General features: G+C 39.8%; 1 protein-coding gene across 1 annotated transcript; it reads left to right on the forward strand.

Moving 5' to 3' along the window:
- Positions 1 to 128: 128 nt before the first annotated feature.
- LOC125880731 (radial spoke head 1 homolog) lies at positions 129 to 23,232 on the forward strand. The gene is made up of 8 exons (XM_049563444.1): positions 129 to 178; positions 363 to 476; positions 19,743 to 19,849; positions 20,012 to 20,102; positions 20,607 to 20,733; positions 21,935 to 22,006; positions 22,757 to 22,865; positions 23,140 to 23,232. Exons 1-8 carry the CDS (start codon positions 129 to 131, stop codon positions 23,184 to 23,186), a joined length of 717 nt encoding a protein of 238 aa, XP_049419401.1. The 3' UTR covers positions 23,187 to 23,232.
- Positions 23,233 to 24,029: the final 797 nt, after the last annotated feature.

The raw sequence follows: 24,029 nt of genomic DNA on the forward strand, positions 1-24,029 counted from the left end.
GTCACGTGGGGTTAACTGTTGTCACGGCAACCGTTAATTAGCAAGGGCGGGCAGAGCTGTCTGAGCATCTTTACACATTTTTTTACTAAAACTTTACATCATCCACAATTTGAGAGTGACATAGAATAATGTCGGATGTAGGATTATATCAATTTTATGACGAACGCAGTAAACTCGGGGGGAGGGGGGGGCGATAAACATGTTAGATACTCAGTTCGGTTTGTTGTAAGGACGGTAGCTGGCAGAAGCTAACATTAGCATAAACCTACCCGTTAGCTGATAGCAGTTGGTGTGTGTTTGTAGGACGACAGGTGGCGTTATTTCTTCTGTCTTTGGATACAAACTCTGGTTTGTTTGGCGCAGGAATATGAGGGAGACAGAAATGAAGCAGGAGAGAGACACGGAGTCGGTAAAGCTGTTCTGCCCAACGGAGACATTTATCAAGGACAGTACGAGAACGGCAGAAGACACGGACAGGTATGACGTGTTGAGTCCTAATCAAGTCCACCTGTTCACGTTAACACCACAGGTCTCAATGGTGCCGAGTGGCCACAGCAAACCGAGTGGTCGTCACACTTTTTAATACAATATGAATCCCTTAAAAACTCTTCCCTTTTAATGTGTGATGGAAGCCTGAAATGTCGGGTAGGAATGGACTGACCTTACTCTCCTTAAGCTTACTGTGTTCAAAAGATATGGATTGTGATAACGTATGCATCTTGTGCACTTGTGACAACTATCCTATTTTGGGGTTGGTTGTCTCCATGTTATTTTAAAGGGGAAAATCAAATTTAAAAAAAGAAAGAAAAGAAAGTAATTTGTTTAATTAATTAAAAGGTAAACGTTTTGTTTTGTCTAAGATTTTAATTGATAAAGCAAAGAGTTTTCAGGTGCTCACGGATAAATTTAGCTTGCAGAACCGAGAGCTTTATACTTACAGATGAGTGATTATATTGGTTAAAAAAAAAAAAAAAAAAAAAAAGGAGAACATGACCATAGAAAACGAACGACTCCAAATATATAGCATATGAGAACTTATGCTGCATTCTATTGGTAGCAGGAACCGGGATTGATACGGTTTCCGGTCCGGAAAGGTACAAAAGAACACCTGGGCTGCGTTCCAAAAACAGTTTGAGTCGCCCTCGCTCACTTGCCCTCAGCCCTTGCTATGACGTCACACGGAGGCCACTTGGACGGTGGAGGGAAAGTGGGCGGAGGGGGAGTGAAAGAGGTAAATGGAACACACCTGCCCTCGTTCACTCACAGGCCAGACAATCATGGATCAACCACATGTTGTTGGAGTAGCGCTATACTGCCTATTCCAAATCACACAAAATATACGGAGACTCATGTCATTAAGACGGAGACGTATTCTGCGCTTGATGGCAATACGTCGGTACCTGGTAATTATCAGAATTATTAGTTTTGTATCAAATGTTATTTGGGCAATTCATTATTTATTTATTTATTTGTCTTTACCTTATAATTTGTAGACAGTTTTGTTGTTTAAATACATTTAACCTACTTTAAGTTTAGTTGACATTAGTTTTAGTTTTAGATTGTTTTTTCCTGATTATTAGGTCTGTTACAACCACCATCCTCCTCCTCCTCCGTGTCCGAGGCCCGGTCGGGACCGGAGCAGAGACCGAAGACGGGCCGACAGCGCAGCAAGAACGTGAGGAAGAGGAAGATGAGCTACTGAATGAGGAGGGATTTAGAAATAAAAGCCTCCCTTCCCTCTTGTGGTCATAACGTAGGCTATATTTTTGATATATAGTCGCTTTTGAATATAGGTCGCATGGTCAGCCAAACTAGGAAAAAACCGCGACTTAATGGTCCGGAAAACACGGTACATTAAAACCTTTAAAATTAGCACACAACAAAGAAGCAAGTAACAGAAATACATTCATATGCAATGCCACAGTAAGTTACAAACAAACTCACTCCCAGGCCAGCTTTGATGCATTTCTTTTGCCAGTAAAGAGAGCTTCATTTCTCATTCTGAGCTTTATGAGGAGCTCCGTCTCCTCATCAGACCCTGTAACAATATGGAAACAATCCCTTAATCACACAGAATGCACAACAAACGACGTGACATCAGAAAAATAAAATGCTATTTAGATACAAGTATTTTGCTTTCTTTTTCTTTTGTCTGTGACAAATAGCTTATATACTTACACTTGTAAACGGTGGGTTCTGCCATAACTGCCATGGACAGTCTAATTGCACAATTAAATACTGACCTGTGCTGGCTCCTTAATTCATTTTCTTCTTCTTTGGTGGTAAATAGACAGCAGCCAACGGTGTTTGAGGTTCATTATCGCCACCGCATGGACATATTTTTCGTGCACCACTGCAATGCATTGTGGGTGATATACAGCTCTGGAGTGACCATCGTTGTTGACTCGATCACTCAGCCCTCAAGGGTCGATCTCACCAAGTTCACTTCAGCTGTTTAGAGAAATGGAACAGCCCTTAAGATGGCGGCGGGGATTCCCCCGAGGGCAAGTGCTGAGGGCAAGTGAGCGAGGGCGACTCAAACTGTTTTTGGAACGCAGCCCCGTTCTACCCGGAGGTCTCGTCATCAAACTCGGGAGAGGTCTAGGTAGACCGAGTCGGTAGAAATGACGTCACGACGAAGATGGCTGTGCACATTGAGAATGGTAAACAAAGTTATTTGTCCTCAATTTGTCCTCGTATATGCTGTTTATTAAGCGTTTGTGTTGTAAAAATCATACAAGTACTTTGCAATGGCATTTCTATTTTCACTGTTGATTTGTGTTGCCAAATCCAGGCTGGTCATTCCTTGTTTCCTGCTTTGGATTTATATGACCGTATGACATGTTTGATCTGAAAGTGTTTCATTGCAACAGTCCAGAAAACATGGCTGCGCACCGTAAGTTTGTTTTTGTTTGCATGGTTGCTGAGCACTGGAGAATAGAATAGCTATAGCCATAGACTTTGCTGGTTCAAACGACTTTAGGCTACAACGGTCTTGCACAGACTTTTTTCCCAACACAAATCAACAGTGGAAATAGAAATGCCATTGCAAAGTACTTGTATGATTTTTACAACACAAACGCTTAATAAACAGCACATACGAGGACAAATTGAGGTCAAATAACTTTGTTTACCATTCACAATGTGCACAGCCATCTTCGTCGTGACGTCAATTCTACTGACTCGGTCTACCTGGACCTTCTTTGTACCTTTCCGGACCGAAAACTGTATCAATCCTGGTTCCGGCTACCAATAGAATGCAGCATAATAGTGCGTTTGTTTTGTACTTGGAGGTCGGAAATTCCCAGTTCCCAGTTAGAAGTTTAAACTCGAACGCAGTCTGAGGTTGGATTTCCCATAGACATTAAGTTCGTTTGAGATGAGCCAGGCCTGCGCAGATTTGATCACCGGCGATCGGTGCACAATGCATGCCGGTTAGTTTTGTGTCCCACTTCATCCCGACTTGCTCTGACGTATTACAAAAGTGGACGGCGATAAAACCGCGAGAGCGAGGCGGCCGCAGTTTTTAGAGCCAGGCGCTGCAGTTGCTCTCCACCGACTGCAGCGCCTGGGTCTCACCTGATCTAACAGCTGATTGGTTAAGATGTCGACTCAACAATATGACGTTTTAGATAAACTACTCAATTTTGTTGAATTTTAGAGATTAAGATTGTATTTGTCTGATCTGAAGGTTTATTCTGTGAACAGAAAACATGCTGTGTGACTGATGGTGATGTTTAGTTGTCAGAGACTGAATACATTCATCATAAACTATACAGTGTCTACTGTACTATATTAATATTTGGCGGTTTAATTATTGAAGTATTTAGCAACACAGAGACTTGTGGTCAGTGGGATGTGAGGATTCTTAAAATAACATCAGATGTGAAGCCCTGGCTGTATCTGACTGAGCCTTAATGAAAGCTGTTGTCTTGTATTTTTTTTCCTCTGAAAATATTAACCTTATAGTCAAACACAGTTTATTCAGCCTGTGTAGCTGAGGGGACAGGTCAAACTGATATGATGCTGATTTACAGGAGAGTTCATGTCAAATATAGGATAAACCATGAACATAAACTACAGATCACCTGTAAAGCATTTTAATAAATTAATCTATAAGCACTTTGGAAAGCAGAGCTAAATGGTAAACAAACATGGCACCACACCGGTAAGGTAAGACAACACGATTACATGTCGTTTTCTATATGTTCTCTGACATTTATCCTAACGATATGAGGCTGTCTTTGTGGAAAAAAAGCTTGTTTAGTGGACTAACTTTGCACTTGAAGGTTGCCCGTTCACTTACGTTTTAACAGGTCTGACGCTACTATGCGCCCCGGCTGTATCTAGGCTAACGGCTAACATGCTAACTATTATTTTTATGTCACTAGTGACTTGAAACAAATTTAGGGCGATAGGAGACAGGTTGAAATAAACCGAAATTTCCCTTTAAGAATGAAAATGAAAGCGTAATTCCTAAGATTGATGGTTTGAAGGTTTGATGAATAGTGGCTGTGTCTTAAGTCATTAGACTGAAAGGCCTACCCAACAGAGAATAATTTGACAGTTAAAACATTTTTTTTTTGGTTTCATGTGTTTATTAAAAAGCCTTCAAAATGAAAAGCGACTTGTAAAGTGAATAAAATCATACACAACGTTGCTATAGATTCTGTTTTCGCTAGAAAAAGTTAACACAAAGTGTAAAAAGAACAAAACCAAACTGGAACTTCTGATTTGTCATGCTTACATGTGTTGGAAAACTTAAAGAGATTAATGTAACAAGGAAAGAAAAGTAGCAAATATTCACATTTCAGTCCTGGACCCAGAAAATATATGGCATTTTTGCATTAAAATGACACTGATGATTAATCAAATATCAAAATTATTGTTGGCTAATTGATTTAATAGAATAATCATTTAAGTGCTATCCACATTAAAGTAATTCATTCTCTGTCTAGATATCTATTTAAGTGTTTTATCTATGGAAAATGCTTAATAGGTGTTTTTAGCATTTATACTTTTAAATCTTTTGTCAGTAAACTATATCCATAGTTTGCTTTTTATTCATATTACACTGGTTTGATTGAGACCCATATATGACATGTCTGTTGTTTGGCAAGGTAAAACATTTTTAAAGCATTTTTGAAGTTACATCAAGAATGTTAAAGGAATAGTTTGGGTTTTTTGGACATGAAGTTGTGTCAAATGCTGACCATCTGTAGCTCTGATGTGACGGTGTCACTATAGGCGGTGGGCCGAAGCTGCGATTCCTTGTACTTAAACGACCCCTAACGGGGGAGGACCCAGATTTTTGTTGACAACTTCTTAAGTTTTCAATAAATCAAAATAAAATTGTTGCCACTGGTATTTCTTGCGCATTTTTGTAGATCGGTCACTTTATCATGTTATCTTTTTTCCGGCAAACAGAGCAGACAGCTACGTTCGGGGTCCGACATGCGTGATGTGATTGTAGTTATCGTCCAATGGGACACTTGGATAAAAGAAAAAAAACCTTGGAAAAATGGTGCTGCATGTAGAGCCATACATACATGGCCTAATAAGTCTCTTATGTCTTCAATACATAACTTGGTCTTTACATGTTACAGACTTTTTTAAATAGTCTGTGTAGGTACCATGTATATTTTCTCTGTTAGCTAGATACAAAATAAACATATCTGATTTCACAAATTTGAGGTCTGTTATCTTGCTTGGGAACTTCACCTGTCATTTATCTGTCAAAATGATGAAATGTCATAAAAACGACCCCCCTCCCGCCACTAGATTAATCTTTGTTGCTATTTTTTTTTTTTTTTAATTTGTTTGCTAGTATCACATTAGCATAAGAAATGGAGTGCTGTATGCATTTAATTCAGAGAGATGGACCAATCACTCCTTTTACAGACACAGGATGGCAAAATTTGTTAAATCAGTGTTTGAGTGGAAAGATTTAGGTACTGAAGAGAGTCTTGTAGCTTTAGAGGCAGTGCAGAGATTTAACTTTCACAGCCAGGAACCTGCTGAATTTACTAACATAACAAAAATAAAATGAGCCCAGAAGAGAAGAGAAAAGGAAGTTTTAATTTAAAAGGAAAAGGAACAGAAGGTTGGTATCAAACATGCAGTGTGAAACTGTAAATGTGGATTTTGAACTTCAAATCTGAATCTTGAACGCTGAATCTGTGAACAAAGAAAAGAAATTAGGAGCTACAATGACATCCTCTCACACGATCAGGTTCTGACAACTCAAGTTTATTGTGCATAATTCACTGTTCAGACATAAGCTTTGTATTTCACTCTACTCAAATGAGCAAAACCCTAGTCAAAATGTATTTGATAAATCAGATTAATGCATTCTCACTCACTTGATTCCATCACAGGAGGGAGTCATTTGCCCATCTAGCTGCAGTGAACACTGTTGAGATGAAGAAAAGTGCAACTTAAATTAAGCCCCTCACTCATTCACATTACTTCTGAAGTCCAATAAAGTGCTCAGTAACATTCACAAACTACATTAATTAAAAACAGCCAGGGAAAACACGCAGTTGTTATTTCCATTTCATCTCAGGTAAGGTGACCAGATTTCTGAAATGAAAAGCAGGGACGTTTCAAGTTCAGAGTACAGAAGTCATTAAATATTATCATTATGAAATAAAAAATGGGGGCAATTGCGGTTTCATGTATTTTGACGACTTTCAAAGAATGCAATGGACCACCGTGTCATTGTGGTCTACGGGCGTAAATGTTTTGTTTTTTTGGTATCTTGTCATTAAAGGACATTTCTTTTCCTCCTGCTTCCTTTTACTTTTCTATCAGTAATCTTCCTCTCCTAAAACAGAGTCACATCATAATATATTGTAATAGTTATCACACGGTGTAGTGACCCTTCGCCTATCAAAAAAAGCCCACCACCACGGTTGCCATTTGAGGTTATTTATGATGCGTGCAATGCACTACAGACGATATTTCCAGTTTTCCAATGTTGATTTATTACTTACTTTCATTCAGTTCGGGTACAGCCATTTGTCACTCATAAACCAAAAATAAGCAAACAAAATAACTTGACTGTCATCTCAACAGCGCCTGGTGCATGCAGCACGGTCAAAAAACTTCGCTTCCACACAGCAACACCTGTGTGTGGTTACACCTTGATTATATAAACTCTGGCGCTGCCCAATTGCCAGTACCACTACTCCCCCAAGTGGCAGGAGTGTAACAAAAAATACAAATACACACATTTAATACAAATGGCTCTCACACACGGTAATGTTCACAGTTCACTATAATACAGCCACACTAACAACAGTGTATGTTATTGTCAGTGAAATAAGTCTTCAGTCCGCTCCAACTCTGACTTATTTCTTCTTTTGCCCTCATAAAATAGCTTCTGTCTTCTGTCTGTGGAGTAAATGAGTAAAAATATGGACAGCGCCACTCTGCCAATGCAACCCACATAGCGGTCACAGGTAGTACTGCATTAGTCTGTGCGCAACCAGAATCAGAGCTGTGGCGTCTATTTCACTTGTGGGTTTTTTAATCACAGTTGAAATTGGGGACATTTCCGGGGATAGCTCTAGCTCGGGACAGGTCACCCAAATTGGGGATGTCTGGTCACCCTAATCTCAGATGATCTACTGAAATAACACAAAAGTAAAATCCCAACATTTTTATACAACTGCTATTTTCCCCCCAAGTGAGGTAAGACAGAGTAGCATGGGACCTATTTAAGAAAAATATGCAAGCATTAGTACTCCCTATTTCTGACACACAAGTACTAAGCCAACTGTTAAAACAACAGTATGCAACTTTGGCTGCGACACGCGGCTTCAAAAACTGAAACTTAACCATGCACGTTTATGCATCACACAAAACAGCAATTTTAGTAAAACCGGGTCATATTTTATGGAGAAAATGTCCTCTGGTTTCCCCTCTGATGTCCTAGACTGCTCGGTCTCAACTCTGAGATTCACGGAGGTTCCTGAAAGCAACATGTAGGCTGCCTGCAGACCGAAGCTTATTTAGCAGAGCTGTCCCCAACTACCCACTGCTGCAGCTGCAGCTTCAGTCTGCATGTTGCTTTCAGGAACCTCCGTGAATCACAGAGTTGAGACCAAGCAGTGGTAGGACATCAGAGGGAAAACCAGAGGACATTTTCTCCATAAAATATCACCCGGTTTTACTAAAATTGCTGTTTTGTGCGACATACTAACGTGCATAGTTTAGTTTTTTGAAGCCACGGGTCATGGTCAAAGTTACAGAGTGTTGCTTTAACAAGCACTACATATATGAATAAAGATGTGTCTTCACATACAATAATTGTGATGTCACAACCCAATGATGTAGGGGAATAAGAATGGTGCACAGCCTCAAACCAAGGTGAAGCCTGAATCTGTGGATGTCTTCTGTTTGTCTTTTAGTGCTAGAAGTAGCAACAGAGACAGAGGATGGTGAGGAAACTCCGGCAAAGACACGGGCTCTAAGATCACACACAAGTGACTTCCATACGTCTGAGAGAGCACCCCACCTGCTCCCAATACAGTGTTTGATTTGCAAACATGAAAAATACAGATTTGAAGCACACAGCCGGAAGAGAATAAAAGAAAAACTGCAGGGAAGTTACTTCTTGCTGCTGAAGAAAGACAGGATGAGAGTCTGCTTCTACACATTCGTGACAGGGACCTAGTGGCTAGTGAGGCACGATACCACTCCTCCTGTTTCAGAGACTACACACGGTACCTGTCAAAAAAGAAAAGTGAGAACACAGAAAGCAACTTGTATGAGAATGGGTACAAGCATTTCTGTAAAACAGTGATCGAGGAGAAGCTTGTAAAAAAATGGGAGGTGCTTCGACTCTCAAAGCTGAATATGCTTTTTAAGGATGTTGTTCTGGAAAGGGAGGGAGTTAACATTCCAACATACAAGGCTCACTTACTCAAGGCAAGACTTCAAAAGTCACATCCTTTCTTGAGATTTCAAAAGGCATCTACAACATATCTTGTGTGTGTTGATGATCTGACAGCTGAGGAGATCATTCATGAAGTTGCCACTTCCTCCTCTTCCTCCTCATCTGAAGACAGTGAAGGAGAAACATCAGTGATGACTCAAAGACAGCCTGATAATGCCACAATCACGACAGATAGGTCTCGTCTTTTATATCATGCACTGGTCACCCTGAGGGACATCATCTGTAAGACATCAAAAACATCACCAAAGCTCCCATGGCCTCCAAGAGCAACTGACCTTACACTGAATAATGCCCTGGACTTCGTACCTCACCAACTTTTTAACTTTGTTGCATGGACATCTGGCATTTCAACACAACCATCAGACAATGAACGTGTTGAGGTTACTTTAGAGGACAGCAGAAAGATAGTGTCAACTTGTCAGGATCTCATTACCTTGGCGACCAAAGGACGGTGGGTCATGCCAAAACAGTGCTCTCTTGCAATGGCAGTTTGGCATATGACAGGCTCAGCACAGCTCATAGGGTTGTTGAATGGTCTTGGCCACTGCTCATCTAACTCCCAGGTTCTTGAGCATGATACAGCCCTTGCTCAGCATCTTTACCCTCCACATCATCCCGACAAAGAACAAGAGCGCGGTCTGTTCATCCTCCTCCACTAAATCTTTCAACTTACACAAGAGAAATGAGGTCTGGTCCACAGAATGTAGTTCTCAAGGTAGATCTCCAGCAGGACAAATACAGAGATGCCCAAACCACTGGAAGGAGAACTGATGCTGCATTCTTCCTAATGAAAGTACAGGAGGCTGAGGGGAAAGTCATTCCTGAATGGACAGGTTTTAACATAATGTTAAAGTAGGACACAATCCTACCCTCTACAAATGTAGGCTACCTACCTGTCATTGATGCTAGCCCAACAGATCTCAACACTGTCCACACCATCCTGAGCCACTCCACTGCTATTGCTGACAATCTGAAACAAAAAGATATAGTGATAGTTATGGATCAAGCCATATATGCTAAGGCCCAAGAGATACGTTGGCAGACAAGCACTTTCTCAGAGAGACTTGTAATAAGGATGGGAGAGTTTCACACAGCTATGGCATATCTTTCCTGTATTGGGAAGCTTTTTGCTGATGCAGGCTTACAGAATGTCTTGATTGAATCTGAAGTTGTGGCTGCAGGTTCTATTGATGGAGTTCTCTCAGGCCATCACTACAACAGGAGCATACGGGCACACAAGCTCCTGATGGAAGCACTGCAGAGATTGCGCTGGCAGGCATACCTGGGCACTCTCACACAAGAGGACCATGCAGCAGCTTTAAAAGTTGCAACGGATTTGCGAAAGACCTTTCCAAGTGAAGAGTTCAATGCCATGCTTACGTCTGATGTATTTCTGCAGTTGCTGAAAAGCTACGAAGTTTTTGTGAAAAAAACAAAACAAAACAACTCCAACCAGACCTTCACATTCTGGAGCACATACATTGAAATGGTGGAAAACTTGCTTCTCTTCATCAGGGCAACCCGAGAGGGAAACTGGGCTCTCCATTTGTCAACTGTGCAGTGTATGCTGCCATGGTTTTTTGCATGTGATAAAGTCAATTATGCCAGATATCTCACAGCATATTGGGTTGAGATGACCAATCTGGAAGACACACATCCTTCAGCACACCAGCAGCTTCTTTCAGGTGACTTTGTGGCACAAAGGCATCAGAAACATGGTTTTGCCAGCACTGCATGTGATCAAGTCATTGAACAAACAGCCAATCGTGATTCAAAGACAAAGGGAGGCATCAGTGGGTTCTCTCTAAACAAGGGTGCAGTTCACAGATGGACTTTAACACGACATGAGCGGGCAGCCATCACACTTGAATGTAAATCAATGGCTGGACAGTGCCCAGTATTGCATCTAAACTCTGAGCTGGACACCACGAGACTGCAGAGAGATGAGGCTGATGTGTTGAATATTATCACCACTATCCAAAATATGGTCAATCCCTTCGACCCTTCGCTGAATGGACAGTCTCTTTATCAAATCTCCTCTGGTCAACAGGCATCCGGTAATGTTGCTGAAGACTTACTGGGGGCAAAACAAAGTGGTGTTAAGGCTCTCACAGACTTCTGTAAAAAAAAAAGGATTGTCAAGGCAGAGGCATCATTCCACGACCCGATCAAGAAAATGAAAATTAAAACATTCAAAGACACTGGCCACAGTACAGTCACAAAAGTTAGAGGAAAAGAAATCACTTTGACATCTCACCGCAACTTGTTTGCCAGGTTAATTGTTGTGGGCAATGTTAGACAAATTAACATAGATGAAATGCTCACTTACAGTCTGGGCCCTTTGCCACAGTCACTGGCCAACTTTGATGGCTGTCTGGTAAAAACCAACAAAGCCAAGCTGATGCACATCTTGGAGGAGGAGATCAGACCACCTGCATCAGAGAAGAACATTCCAGATGGTTCAGTTTGGATTTGGGATGCTATGGCACTAGTGCAACAGCTAAAGCCACAACATTTGGCTTATATGCTGACCATGTACTGAGGACATTAGTTAACTCAGCTAAAGGAACCAAGTCCACAGAGCTTCATTTTGTATGCGACACATACAGAATCCAAAGCATCAAAAATGCTGAGCGAAGTAGGAGGGCAGAAGAGGGTTGTCAAAAAATCAAAATATATGGAGATGACCAAAAAACACCAAAGCAGTGGAGAAAATTCCTGGCATGTGGGCAAAATAAAGACAACTTGCTGGAGTACTTCTTCCAACACTGGAGCACATCTGCAAAAAACATAATTGAAAATGTAAGAATCATTGTTGGGCATGGAGAAAAATGTCACTCAATTAAAATGAACGAGAACTACACTGACCTTGAAGTAACGGAGGTTCGAGACCTTGAGACAACTCAAGAGGAAGCAGACACCAGACTTATGCTGCATGCACTTTGTGCAGCAAAATACAGCACTGACCTGGTGATCAAGAGCCCGGACACTGATGTCTTTGTGTTGGCACTTGCATTCTGCAGCCACATTGATGGTCACCTGTACTTCCACACAGCCAAAGAGAGAAAGCCTTCATGCCCATCTTGGCAAAGACAAATGTGAAGCCCTTGTTGGTCTGCATGCCTTCTCTGGTTGCGACACTGTGAGTGCTCTGCATGGGGTGGGGAAAGCAAAGGCATACAAGTAACTAAATTCTAAAGATGAATATGTCAGTCTATTTAGAGAATTAGGCACTAGCTTCTCCCCATCACCAGAACTCCTTCAGGCAGTGGAAGCATTTACATGTGATCTATATGATCAAAAGGACTGCCAGGATGTTAACATTGCAAGGGCTAAACTTTTCAAAACTGGAAAGTGCTCTGAGAGACAACTACCTCCAAACAAAGACTCCTTGTACCAACACATCAAGCGGGCAAACTTTCAGGCAGCAATACACAGGAGGAGCCTTGAGTGTAAGCTAGACATTCCTCCTCCCATAAGTCATGGCTGGAAGATGGCAAGAGATTTGTATGAGGTGGAATGGATGACACTCCCCCCAGCACCAGAGGTGATACTGGAGCTTGTGCATTGCGCCTGTAAAAAACCAACTGTGTTAAGGGCAGATGCACATGTAAACTGCATGAGCTGCCATGAACAAACCTGTGTCAATGCACAAATTGTGATAATGGGCCTTTTGAAGAAGACTAGGCCCATATGGCTTCATCCTTTGAGTAGGCAGTGGTGTGTGTGATGACTCCTGCAGGAGGGGAAAAAAATGATGTAACGTTAGCTTTCTATATAATGTATATGTTTTGCTTTGTTTCTTTGTTACAAAACTCTTTAATGCTACACATGTGATTTACAATCAGTTCAAGCTCTTTTCAAAACCTTACTTTTTTTTTGTTTAGCTGTTAGCTCTCTTCTGCTGTTTCCATGGAGGTTATGTGAGGAAACAATGATTAAATGACAACACTGTTTATACATCATCATCATAGCGTGTTTGCTTGGTTTATGAGACTCAGTGATGTTGGTCAGCAGATACTCTAATAAACGTGCAACAGTCCCGGTTATTTCTACCACAAGGACTTAAGAGACCTAACGTAAACCAATGAGACATAAGATGCAAGCCACTTCAACTTAACTTTGTTACGTTTGAACTCAATACTGTACAAAATAATCAAGTTTTAATAATATAATAACGTTACTTACTTGTCTCCGTCGTGTCCATCTGCCGATTCCTCCGTTGAACAGCTGTGCTCAGTAGCTAAATTCGATAGGCTAACGACGGCCCTCCCTCGAAATCTTAGCGTTCTATTGGTCAAACTGTTATAGTAGACTGCAGCATTTGCCTGAATATTAAGCAAACTTTAAATTATAATTGTGGAAAAATGTGCAAGAATATCGAGTGGCAACAACCCGGATCTGATGAAGAATAAAATAATCTTCACAATTTTACAAATCCAGGTTGTCCCTGCACGGGGATCATTACTTTGTAAAACTAATGCAGATACGCGGCTTCGGCCCACCGCCTACTACTCTCAACGAGCCTCCTGCTCTGAGAAATTGCCCGTAGTAAATCACCACGCCGTGCAGGTGCGCAGGATAGCAACGGCTAACAAAAACTTCATCGGCTCTTTCCAACAGAGAACCAGTAGGCTATTACTAGTGAGGAAAAAGATGTACTAGCCTTATATATATACCTACTACTACAGCGCAAACACCGGCTCAGGCTCACGACGCACCCTCGTCAGCTGCTGTAGGTAAACAGAGGAATACCAAAATGGTGCGAACTTGTGATTTCCCCAGCTGTGGGAATAAAAACATCGCCGGCTCCCAATTCCATCGGTTTCCTGTTACAGATGTAACAGTGCGGAGTGCGGTGACGGACGGAGTAAAATATCGCCACATTTTACTTCGTCCGTCACCGCAAGCTGTTTGATTGCGTTTTCAAAACACGCCGCTATTATTTGGCCTTGCTTTTCAGTTATTCCACCGAATACCGAATGTGTGTTTTTTTGCAATATTTGGCCGAATACATTCGGTTACCAAATATTCGGTGCATCCCTACTGCAAATGCTTTTGGACATGCATCAATCGCTTTCATACAATTCTCTGCTGTTTTATAACATTATCATTTGCTTATGCCATGTCAGTCAAAATGAACTATACTTATGAATGCTGAATAGTCATTCCCTATAAAACTAATAGTCCTCATTTCATTGCTTGAGTCATCATTACATACAAAAATGTTGAAATAATTGTCAAAATCTGTCAAATAAATTTTATACATTTCTTTATAATTTTTTCCTGAAAATGTCTCCTAAATTAGCAATTTCTCTCAGATGAACCTCAGCTTTCACTGATGAAGAGGAGTGTGTGAAGCATTAGTTGTAACCAATGATAAGCCACTTCTCCACAGTCACTCAAAGCTGAATCCCATGAACCTTCACTTGGCAAACATACTGTATATGAACCGATCAGGACATAGTGTGTACCATTTCTACAATGCTGTGACACAGAAATGGAAGGTCGCCGTCGTGGAAGAGGGGTGATAATTGGCGTGATGTAGATGAGAATATGTGGCCAGACAGACAGGAACGTCTGGATGTGCGTGAATGATACTGTGTATGTTGTATGTTCCAATATGTACTGCAATATTGTTTACAGTTGTGCATTTGTGCAGTTGTGCACAGCTCTACCAAAGGGTGTTTCTTATGTTTGTTGTCAATAAGTAAATGTGTCTTTTTCTTTTGCACAATGCTGTGAACAAATGAGAATTGCAGTAAAAATGTGAAACATACATGTATTCAGTGTCTTGTGCTCAGTTACCACACTAAATACAGTAATGTGTAACTTTACTGTAGTTTTCAAATGGCTGTGCAAATAGTGTATAGTGCTGTCTTGAGTATTTTCAGGTAGTGTCACCCAGATCTTTTTTTGCATTGGAAAACTCTTACAGAGTAAGCTCTCATAATGAAAATATGACAAAATTTGACTCTCTTGTTCATAAACAATGGTGTCAGGACTTTTCATTTTGATGACACTGACACTTTCACTGACATGAATACTTGCTTTTGAGGAATGAACTATCCATTTTGAGCAAGTGACATAGTTTTGCAGGTTGTCAACTAGGTTTTGCAGTTTGCAATAATTGTTTTGAGAAATGCACTAACTCATATGCAAATTTTAATAGTGATGTGAGAAATGCACCAAAGTGATTGAGAAAAACTGTAATACTCACTATTTCACTATTTATTTTACAGACTAAAATGCCCTAAAAGGAAGTTAATCATTCAAATAGATCATAAACAAAAAGCTTCAATCACTTGTTTCTTGCCAAACTTTCCACCAACTCTTCGCAGAACAACTTCACAGAAATCTGTGATGTCTTGCTTTTAAACATTTTAATGAGACCTGGGTTCAAATGGATACAAAATGCAACAAAAAGCTTGTGACAGTTTTAGTTTACAGATTTGTAACTGTGTGAAGGAGCTGCTCAGAGCAGTGTATTTAGTGCTGGAAATCTAAGAGCCCGCAGTGTGTTTGTTTGGTCAGTTTGTCAGGAGGCTGTGTCAAATTCATCTGGCTTGAAGTGCTCACTGCAGAGCTTGGATGACTCTGTGGCAGTAAACCCCTCCCTTCTCAACACAACTTCCCACTGCCTCCTCAAGTTTTCATCTTTGGGAAATCTGCAAAATGTGAGAAAACCAGTGAGAGATGTAAAAGTGTCTACAGTCTAACGTATATAAAAGGGAGAGAGTACTCCCCCCTTCAAATTAAGGTTAAAGACAAAAATAAAGATTATGCCAAGAAATTGTTTGGAAACCTTTCGACAGAGAACCATACTGTTCTGTTGTTATTATATCTGTATTTGTAGGTACTAATGGGTGAAGACAGTCTCCTGAATAGTACTGAACAACCCAAGTTTTACAATTCTCTTGTATCCAGGTGAGGTCCTAAGTGACTGATTTCTGAAGGAATGCCCTAAACGCTGTAACATTCAATAAGCTTGTAAACAAATGGCAGCATTCATAACATTAGCAACCACACATAGTCTTAGCAGCTGTGTTGCTACATGACATGAGAAAAATATTTAAGACTTGCAAAATACTAAAAAGATAATTGTGAATAGAAATAACACTTCTGTCTGTCCCACCTAAGTAAAATGCCTGAGTCAACAACAGTCTTAAAACTATGACCTGACAGTCTGTGTTGTTAGCCAGCTAATAACTACAACCACATTCATAATGACAGTCTGTGTTGTTAGCCAGCTAATAACAGTTAACTACAACCACATTCATAATGACAGTCTCTGTTGTGAAGATCAGGTTGTCATAAAATCGGCGTGGAGAAAAGCGCAAAATAAAGTTAGATGAAAATCTCGATTATGGTTCACATGATTTATAAATTCTCGGCTTTGACAGCTGTCCCTATCTCTATCTTAGTCTAGTCTAATCTAGCTGCTGGCTATGTTAGCATTTCGCTGGTGTCCAAATAACGTCAGTGAACATAATGTTATAAATGGCCAAACCAAATTATTGTTAAGTCTTACTTGTGAAAGGTAATTTCCCGCGATCTGGTGTCAATGATGGGCCGGTTTTTACAACCGTAGGCTGCACAAAATACCGGCATCCTTCCTCCGTGGGCATTGGAGATCCACTGTCTGTTTATGTGAGAAGACCCATCCACTATGGCGCGCTCATGCAGTCGATGTGGCATCTACATATATATGTCTATGGGATTTCCAAATCGGAAACTCGGAGCAACCGCATCAACCCCGATGTACGAATTCAAGATGGCTGCCAGTCACATACATAGTGAGTAAAACATATCGTAAACACTCTGCTAAAATACTGTTTATAGCAATTTTATCTTACTTGTTTTACATTAGGTCAGCCTCATCTGCGGCGTTCATCAGTTCGAGTGCATGATGGTTTTGAAGCTGTCTATACTCTGAAAGTGCAAGGGAAACAAAGGCTTTCTTGCGAGTGTCCATGTTTTTTCCGACTTGTCCACCGTCGTCAACTAGAACGCAAAAACTGTTGTCAACTCGGAGGTGACATTATTCCCACTTCCGACCTCCGAGTACAAAACGAACGCAGCACATTAGAAAAATGTTATTTCAAAACTATATCCGGGCCTTCAACAACTTAATAATAAAAATACATTTCAAGTTAAACAAAAGGGGAAACTGAAGGTAATCGGACAATCACAGAGGAATGAGAATAGATGTTTAGACAACAACGGAAAACAACAAGCTCTCCATCTTGGAGAGGATTTAGTGGGAAGAATGGCACGCGCCATTTTTGTTCTCCTGCCCAGAAAAAAAAATCTTATTCAGATCAAACAGACTGTTGGAAAACTTGTGGAGACAAGGTGGCAAATCACTTCCATATTTTTTGGAAGTGTCCATCTGTGGCTCTTTCTTGGGCTAGAATTCATGGCATCCTGGAACCAAAATTACTTTTAGTTTTTTACTGATATACCTGATAAGACTGGAGAAACTCGAATGGAGGAAAAAAGATAAATATTTGCTGAGAATACAATTGGTTGCCTGTAAGAAATCCCTAATCAAGAAAAGGCTGAAAAGAGAAATACCTAGTGTTGATGAGTTGGTATAGTATATAATATTTATGTAATGAAGACAATGACTTTTAACTTTATAACATATTTATTTATTTATTCACCTACCTATTCATTTTCAATCCTTATTTTGTGTTATTGATTTTATATATTTGTACACGTTTTATTTTTTTTTTTTATCTTTCTTATTTCTTTGTTTATTATTATTATTATTATTATTATTATTTTATTTTATCTATTTATTTATTTTGTCTTCATTTCACACTTGAAAGTTCTTCATGTTCATTTGGTTGTGGATTTCATTTATGGTTATGTGCTTTAATTGAAATGTAACTTTCTAGTACTTTTCCTGCATCAGGAGAATATAAACAGTAAAAATCATTCCTATAAGGGCAATCAATACATGTGACAGCCAACCCTGGAGAGACTATGACAGTCATGTCCAACTGGGATTATTTTCCTGTCAACTACACTAACAACCACATGTTGCTGTCTATCTAAACTCTATCTTAACTCTATCTTAACTACAGCTCTTTCTTCATGCTTTTCAATGGTAATAATTGTTTCATTATAAACCCATTGTGATATTAACATTTTGACATGAAAAACACCAAAAGTCCTCTCACCTCAGTGTTACTTGTCTTACTCCCAAAAATGATCCTGCGACCTCTGACCCAAATTCTGAAAATTTCAGCACACACTTTTTAACAGTGCTCTCTAGGGAGCAAGATCTAACTAACTGGTAGATTAGACTCTTGCCGTATCTGGTCCACAAAACAGCAAAAACGTCCTCCTTGCAAAGGAAAGACTCGAGCGCCATCTTCTGTTCCTCTTTTAGAGAAAAAGCCAAGTCTAACTCGTTCATTGTAGCGGCCAAAGCCGTTTATAACAACTGGTGTTCATCCGTAGCCATCTTGCAATGTTGACTGACTGATTCCGGACTTGGTCGTCGCAGCGCTGTCATCATCTGTTTAGCTCACCTCTGGCCCGCCTATATCAGATACACCAATGTGATTGGTGCAGCTCGGCTCCAACGGCATGGGTAATGAGTGGGGATGTCCCGATCCAGCTTTTTCCACTTCCGATCCGATACTGATATTACAGCCTTGAGTTTTGGCTGATACCGATCCGATCCAAGCGCGTATTATACATATTCACTTATTTTGTCAGTCAAAGGTTTGATCAAGCGATATTAATCTAACAAGAACAACTACTTACTCAGGTTAGTTAGAATGATCCACAACAGTTGGTATGAGAAACTGACCCGTTTATTGTTAACAGGGTTAAATAAAAAAACTTTAAACTTGAACATTAACATTAAATAAAAAATATGGCTGGTTTGCTTTGGCTGCTTTGGGCCCTTAATAAATAGAAAATAAATCAACACAAGAAATCTTTAAAATGTCTAATATTGAAATTAAAATAGCAGCTGCTGTTTCCTGGGACCAACAGAGGGGACAAAAAAAACACACACAATATTGTACAATTGTTTAAACAAGCAATAGTCCATCCATGGCTCCAGTTTCACTAATTGTGCCCAAAACAATACCATCAGTGCTCTTTACTTAAACAGTAAGAGTGTAAACCAAATAAAAATGTCACTCTCAAAAAAACAGAGCAGAAAACAATCAGTCATTTAACTAAATTGACTGCTACTCTTCCTACCCTCTGTGTGTGTCTGCCGTCTGCAAGCTGGCCTGGTGGATTGATAGTAAGTGCTGGAGCGGATCACTGGAATGGACTGCTTGAATAGCAGAGCGCTCGGAAAAACTGGATCGGAGTTCTTGGATCAGCAGTTTTCCATGCAGTCCGATCCGATGCACGTTTTTGCTAATATCGGCGACTGATACCGATCCGAATATTGGATCGGGACATCCCTAGTAATGAGCATCATTACTGATTGCCAGAGTGACTCGCTGAGCAAATTCAAATTGTGCTCTCGCGAGAACTCTGGATTTCCAGGGTAGGTATGGTGAGGAAAAAGCATGATATTAAAACTTTTTTTCACATAGACCAAGTCCACCACGTGAATATTAAACTGTTCAGCCATCAGATGTGGTAAAAAAAAAGATATGTCAATTTAGACTTTGCACAAGTACAATGAGGCCAATGAACACTTTTGTACATTTGTACTTTCATGTACAATTTCCATTATATTACCTGGAAAAGAATATTCTCTTTGACTAATGTATATTGATCTTTGCCTGTTTTGTCTTATGGGGACATATCGCTTCAAGATTGGGGCAAGATATGTGGGAGGCTATTACCACAGCATGAAACATGGACAGGGCACCTTCTACTATCCAGATGGATCTAAATATGAAGGTACAAAGAGCATATGAGTTGAGATAGTTGCCAGCTTCTGCATTTCGTCAGTGTGTGTTTCATTAGTGTGAGTGCTGTGAAGGAGTTACATTTTTCAGCTTACATGGGTCCAGTTGACGCCCCAACATCATCTTTTAGAAACAAACACTCTGTGTCTGTCAGGGTTGTGGGTTGAGGACCTGAGACAGGGTCATGGTGTCTACACTTGCCCTAATGGTGACACGTATGATGGAGATTGGCTGCATAACAAGAGGTATATCTACAGTTTTAAAATCACAAGTGCATTTCATTGAGACATTTATAGTTAATTTCTGAAAGCACACATTCTTCTGCAGTGTTGAGTCACACTTTTTCCGGTGTGTCCTTGATTTAAAGACTGCTTGATTTCTTTTATCTAAACTCAGTGATAGAAATACACAACAATACATGTGATTTATCTCGGGACATCACTGCTGTAGAAAGTAGAAATATGCTTTTCAGTGTGGATTTGTTGATTTGCAGGTCAAACAACATCTATGATGATGACATTTTTTAGATATCTATGTATGTTTTGTTTCAACAACATTAAATGACTGTATTTTAACATTTACATACAGTAGTTATCTATAACTTGGATGTATCAAAACCTTTCACTGCTTAACCAAATTTAGACTAGTTTCAGCAATGTTGTCTTTTTACCTGCACATTACCAAATCTATTCTCATTAGTTACAGAAAATGGGGATTTTAAAACTTCCTTGGTGTTGTGTGATATCCAGGCATGGCCAGGGCGTTTACCACTACAAGGAAACTGGCTCAGAATACAAGGGCAAGGGCAAGATGGAGTCAGCTGGAGAGTACATCCACTCTAACCACAGATACAAGGGTAACTTTGTCAACAATAATGTGAGTTCTACTTTAATTACTTACTCACAAAATGCTTGGCCAGTCATTAATGAAATATGTAACATCTTTCACTGTGGTGTGATTTGGGTTTGCAGGCGACTAAATAGTTTGGTTCATTTATGCCAGCCAGATCAGTCTCTGTCAGATGAGTAATAGTGTAGATGGTTAAGTAAAGTTAATGTAGAATACATAGTACTGTCTATATCAGCTTTCAGTTAAAATAAATATGTGTTTGTAAATCTTTTGACATCACTTTGGCAGTCGCTCTAAATTTAGTTCTTCTACACTCCATTTGTGAAGTTTCAGAATAAAGCCATCATGACTGCTTGTAGAAAACTACAGTTAATTACAACTTGGGTTTCACTTTTGTAGCTCTGGCCATCAGTTCAATCAGTTATGATAACTTTGTAATAGCCAAGATTTCAGAATGTGGGAACACTGCTAAAACAAATAGACCCAGTTGAGTGAGAAACATGAGCAGTCTGATGATCAGACAGGTTGTGAACTCTCAGGTTAGACAAACGATAAACTTATTACCCAGACTTTACTTTTTAAACATCCATCACAGTTTATGACAAGAATTATTTACAACCTCACAGGTGCATTTACTTTAGAGTACAATATTACTATAACCAACTGAATAACCCAGTCGCTAGAATAAACGTTGGCATTGTACTTTTCTGTGAACAATGGATATCTTATATTTGTATGTTTCCTTTGAGGGAGATATGTTGCAATTTTATGTTTCTATACTTTTTAATGTTCAGTTTTATGTTGTGACAGTGCCGTCACCCATTTTAGTTGGTCTCAAACCGTGGTCTGCGTGGTCTTCTCCATGACAGCTGTCTCACCAAGGTGTCGTGCCATCCACCATCCCTTCCTCCTCCTGATGAGAAACTCACCTCATACATATATAATGTAAACTAAGTCAATTTAGAAATGTTGCTATGATGCATATGAAATGTACAAATGTAAAGTATCAGTGGTTTGCAGAAATGTACAATGCCAAAATTTGATTTTGGCTACTTGGCTGGATGGAAACAAGCTATAGCTACAAAAATAATATAATAAACCATATTTGTATTTCAATAATGGTAGTTTTTGTATTATGGTATCATTTAGTAACATTGTCATTGTCAAAGAAGATTGTTTTATCTGTTAATGTTCAAGTTGTCTGTGCCATCCCATCCTCATTTTGCAGCCGTATGGACAGGGGAAGTATGTGTTCGACACTGGCTGTGAGCAGCATGGTGAATACCACCAAGCAGAGCAGGTAACTCAACATCAGCACAATCCAACTTCATTTCTTCATGATAATCTAGAAAACTGGAACTTAACTGAAACTCCAGCCAGCTACCGGTAAGGAGAGCGGTCAAAATATCAAAACACAGAAGCTGCCCTACCCGGGCTCCAGAGAAGGTTATTTCACCATAGGAACTTCAGAGGGAGCAGAGGAGGTGCTGCCACAGCCTCTATACACAACGTTTTGTCAGTAGCATAGATCACTCAGACACAGCAGTGTCTTGCATGATGATTTTTGGGTATTTTCAAATATGCTAATGTCTTTTAATGCAGAGGAATGCATCAGTGCTGTGGAATATACTGCTAGAAGTATTCTTCTTTCTTACTGTGTACACTTGCCTATTAAAAGAGCATGTTTGACTTTATATGCATGATGTGACTGGTTGTGTTGAGTGACTTTATAAAACTTCAGGATGCTTGTTAACTATAAGAAGTTTGTTTGTGATGTAAGCTGCAGTGTGTCATCAGTGAGTGTGAAAGTTTGCAAGATGTTTTTTTTTTTTTCATGTTTGCCTCGCTGCACACAGTCAGAGTGCGTCCATGTAACAAATACTGAACAGAGTGAGGCCTACTGTCATTTGTGAAAACATCAAGATGGAAGTATATATGTGCATTATGCTTGTAAAACAAACCAAAATGTGTCACAGTAATATATTTCAGAGCATTTCTCTGTACACAAAAAATGCAAAGCTTTGTCTCGTGCTCCCTCCATTCTGTGCAGGACCGAGCTGAGGGCAAGTTGGGCGAGTTGGCCTCCACCACCATCCTCAAGTGGATTCCCAAGTGTATCACTGGTCTGACACCATGGACTCCAGCCAAAGACACCTCAGGTGAACTTTATCAAGGGGAAACACTGACAGACCTGGGCTTGTTACAGTAAATATACCAATCTGCTGAAGTTCAGTCTCTGTTGTTGTTTCTGAGGCATAAATTCAACCTCATGACTGTTTTTGTGACTGTAGTTTGAAGTGTTGCTGTTGTATGCCTCTAATGCTTCAAACACAGGGGGACACAGAGGCCAGACATGATATAATGATGATGAAAGAGATTGGGATCAAAATATAAACTTAAGTGATGGTGTGTTTGTGTGTTTTCTTTTGTCAGGTGGGGAAAAGGAAACTGCTTCAGCAGAGGAGGGAGCAGAGAACTGAGCTGTGTGATCAGCTCTTCAAATTTTTTTAACCTGTGTTTAAAAGGCAAAATAACATAAACATATTAATGAATGGGTAAATAAATTTGTTAAGCTTGTATTTTTTGTGTGTTTCCTCATGGAGATGTGTGGTTGTAGCAACTGGAAACTTTCCATTACCTACTGTGATTATCATAGTGTGTACTTTAATAAAGTGCAGTGCCCCCTTGTGGCAGTTCCCAGAAGTTCATTTTGTTCTGGTCCCTCCACAGAGAAAGGTAAGTTTTTTGCTCTGTCACTCCAAGGAGGTAAATTACATTTAATAGGTGTTTTGGTCAAATTTAGCAAAGCCTTTTAGCCATCTGCTAGCAAACATGAAACAGTCTGTTAGAACAGGTGAGAGTGAACAGCTGTAGTAGGATAAAGTTTGATAAGGTAACTTTATCACAGCTAAATAATGTCAAGCTGACTCTCAGAAGTTGGTCGATATAAATAAAAGAACTTAATATATTTCCATTTTTTTCTGACACTTTCTGACACCTTGCAATGTGCTCATGAAATGTTATCATCAAGAGCTAAGTAAGTTTAGCTTTTAGATGCAAGTGGAAGCTAACAGAAATGTGTTGCTTTTAACTCAGTTATGGTCCTTGTTAATATTTTATTCGTAGCTTTTGTTAATATTCTGATAAGTGTGATCAGGCAGCCAGGAGTTTTCTCTACCATCAAGCCATTGTGTTGTTTAGATATAATATACAGGTGAAAGGTAAAATAATAAAATGCAACCAGATTTCAAGGCTGAGGGATTTAGCTATTTCAGACTGAGTTTGGTTATTTTGTCATCTAAAGAATCTGCTGTACAGTTGCT

Source organism: Epinephelus fuscoguttatus, linkage group LG20 (assembly GCF_011397635.1).
Source record: "Epinephelus fuscoguttatus linkage group LG20, E.fuscoguttatus.final_Chr_v1".
Taxonomy (NCBI): Eukaryota; Metazoa; Chordata; class Actinopteri; order Perciformes; family Serranidae; genus Epinephelus; species Epinephelus fuscoguttatus.

Coding starts and splice junctions, on each gene's coding strand:
- LOC125880731 (XM_049563444.1), top strand. CDS start 129: ATGTCGGATGTAGGATTATATCAATTTTATGACGAACGCAGTAAACTC. Junction 20,103..20,606: donor GATTGGCTGCATAACAAGAG/GTATATCTACAG, acceptor TGTGATATCCAG/GCATGGCCAGGGCGTTTACC. Junction 22,866..23,139: donor TCCAGCCAAAGACACCTCAG/GTGAACTTTATC, acceptor TTCTTTTGTCAG/GTGGGGAAAAGGAAACTGCT.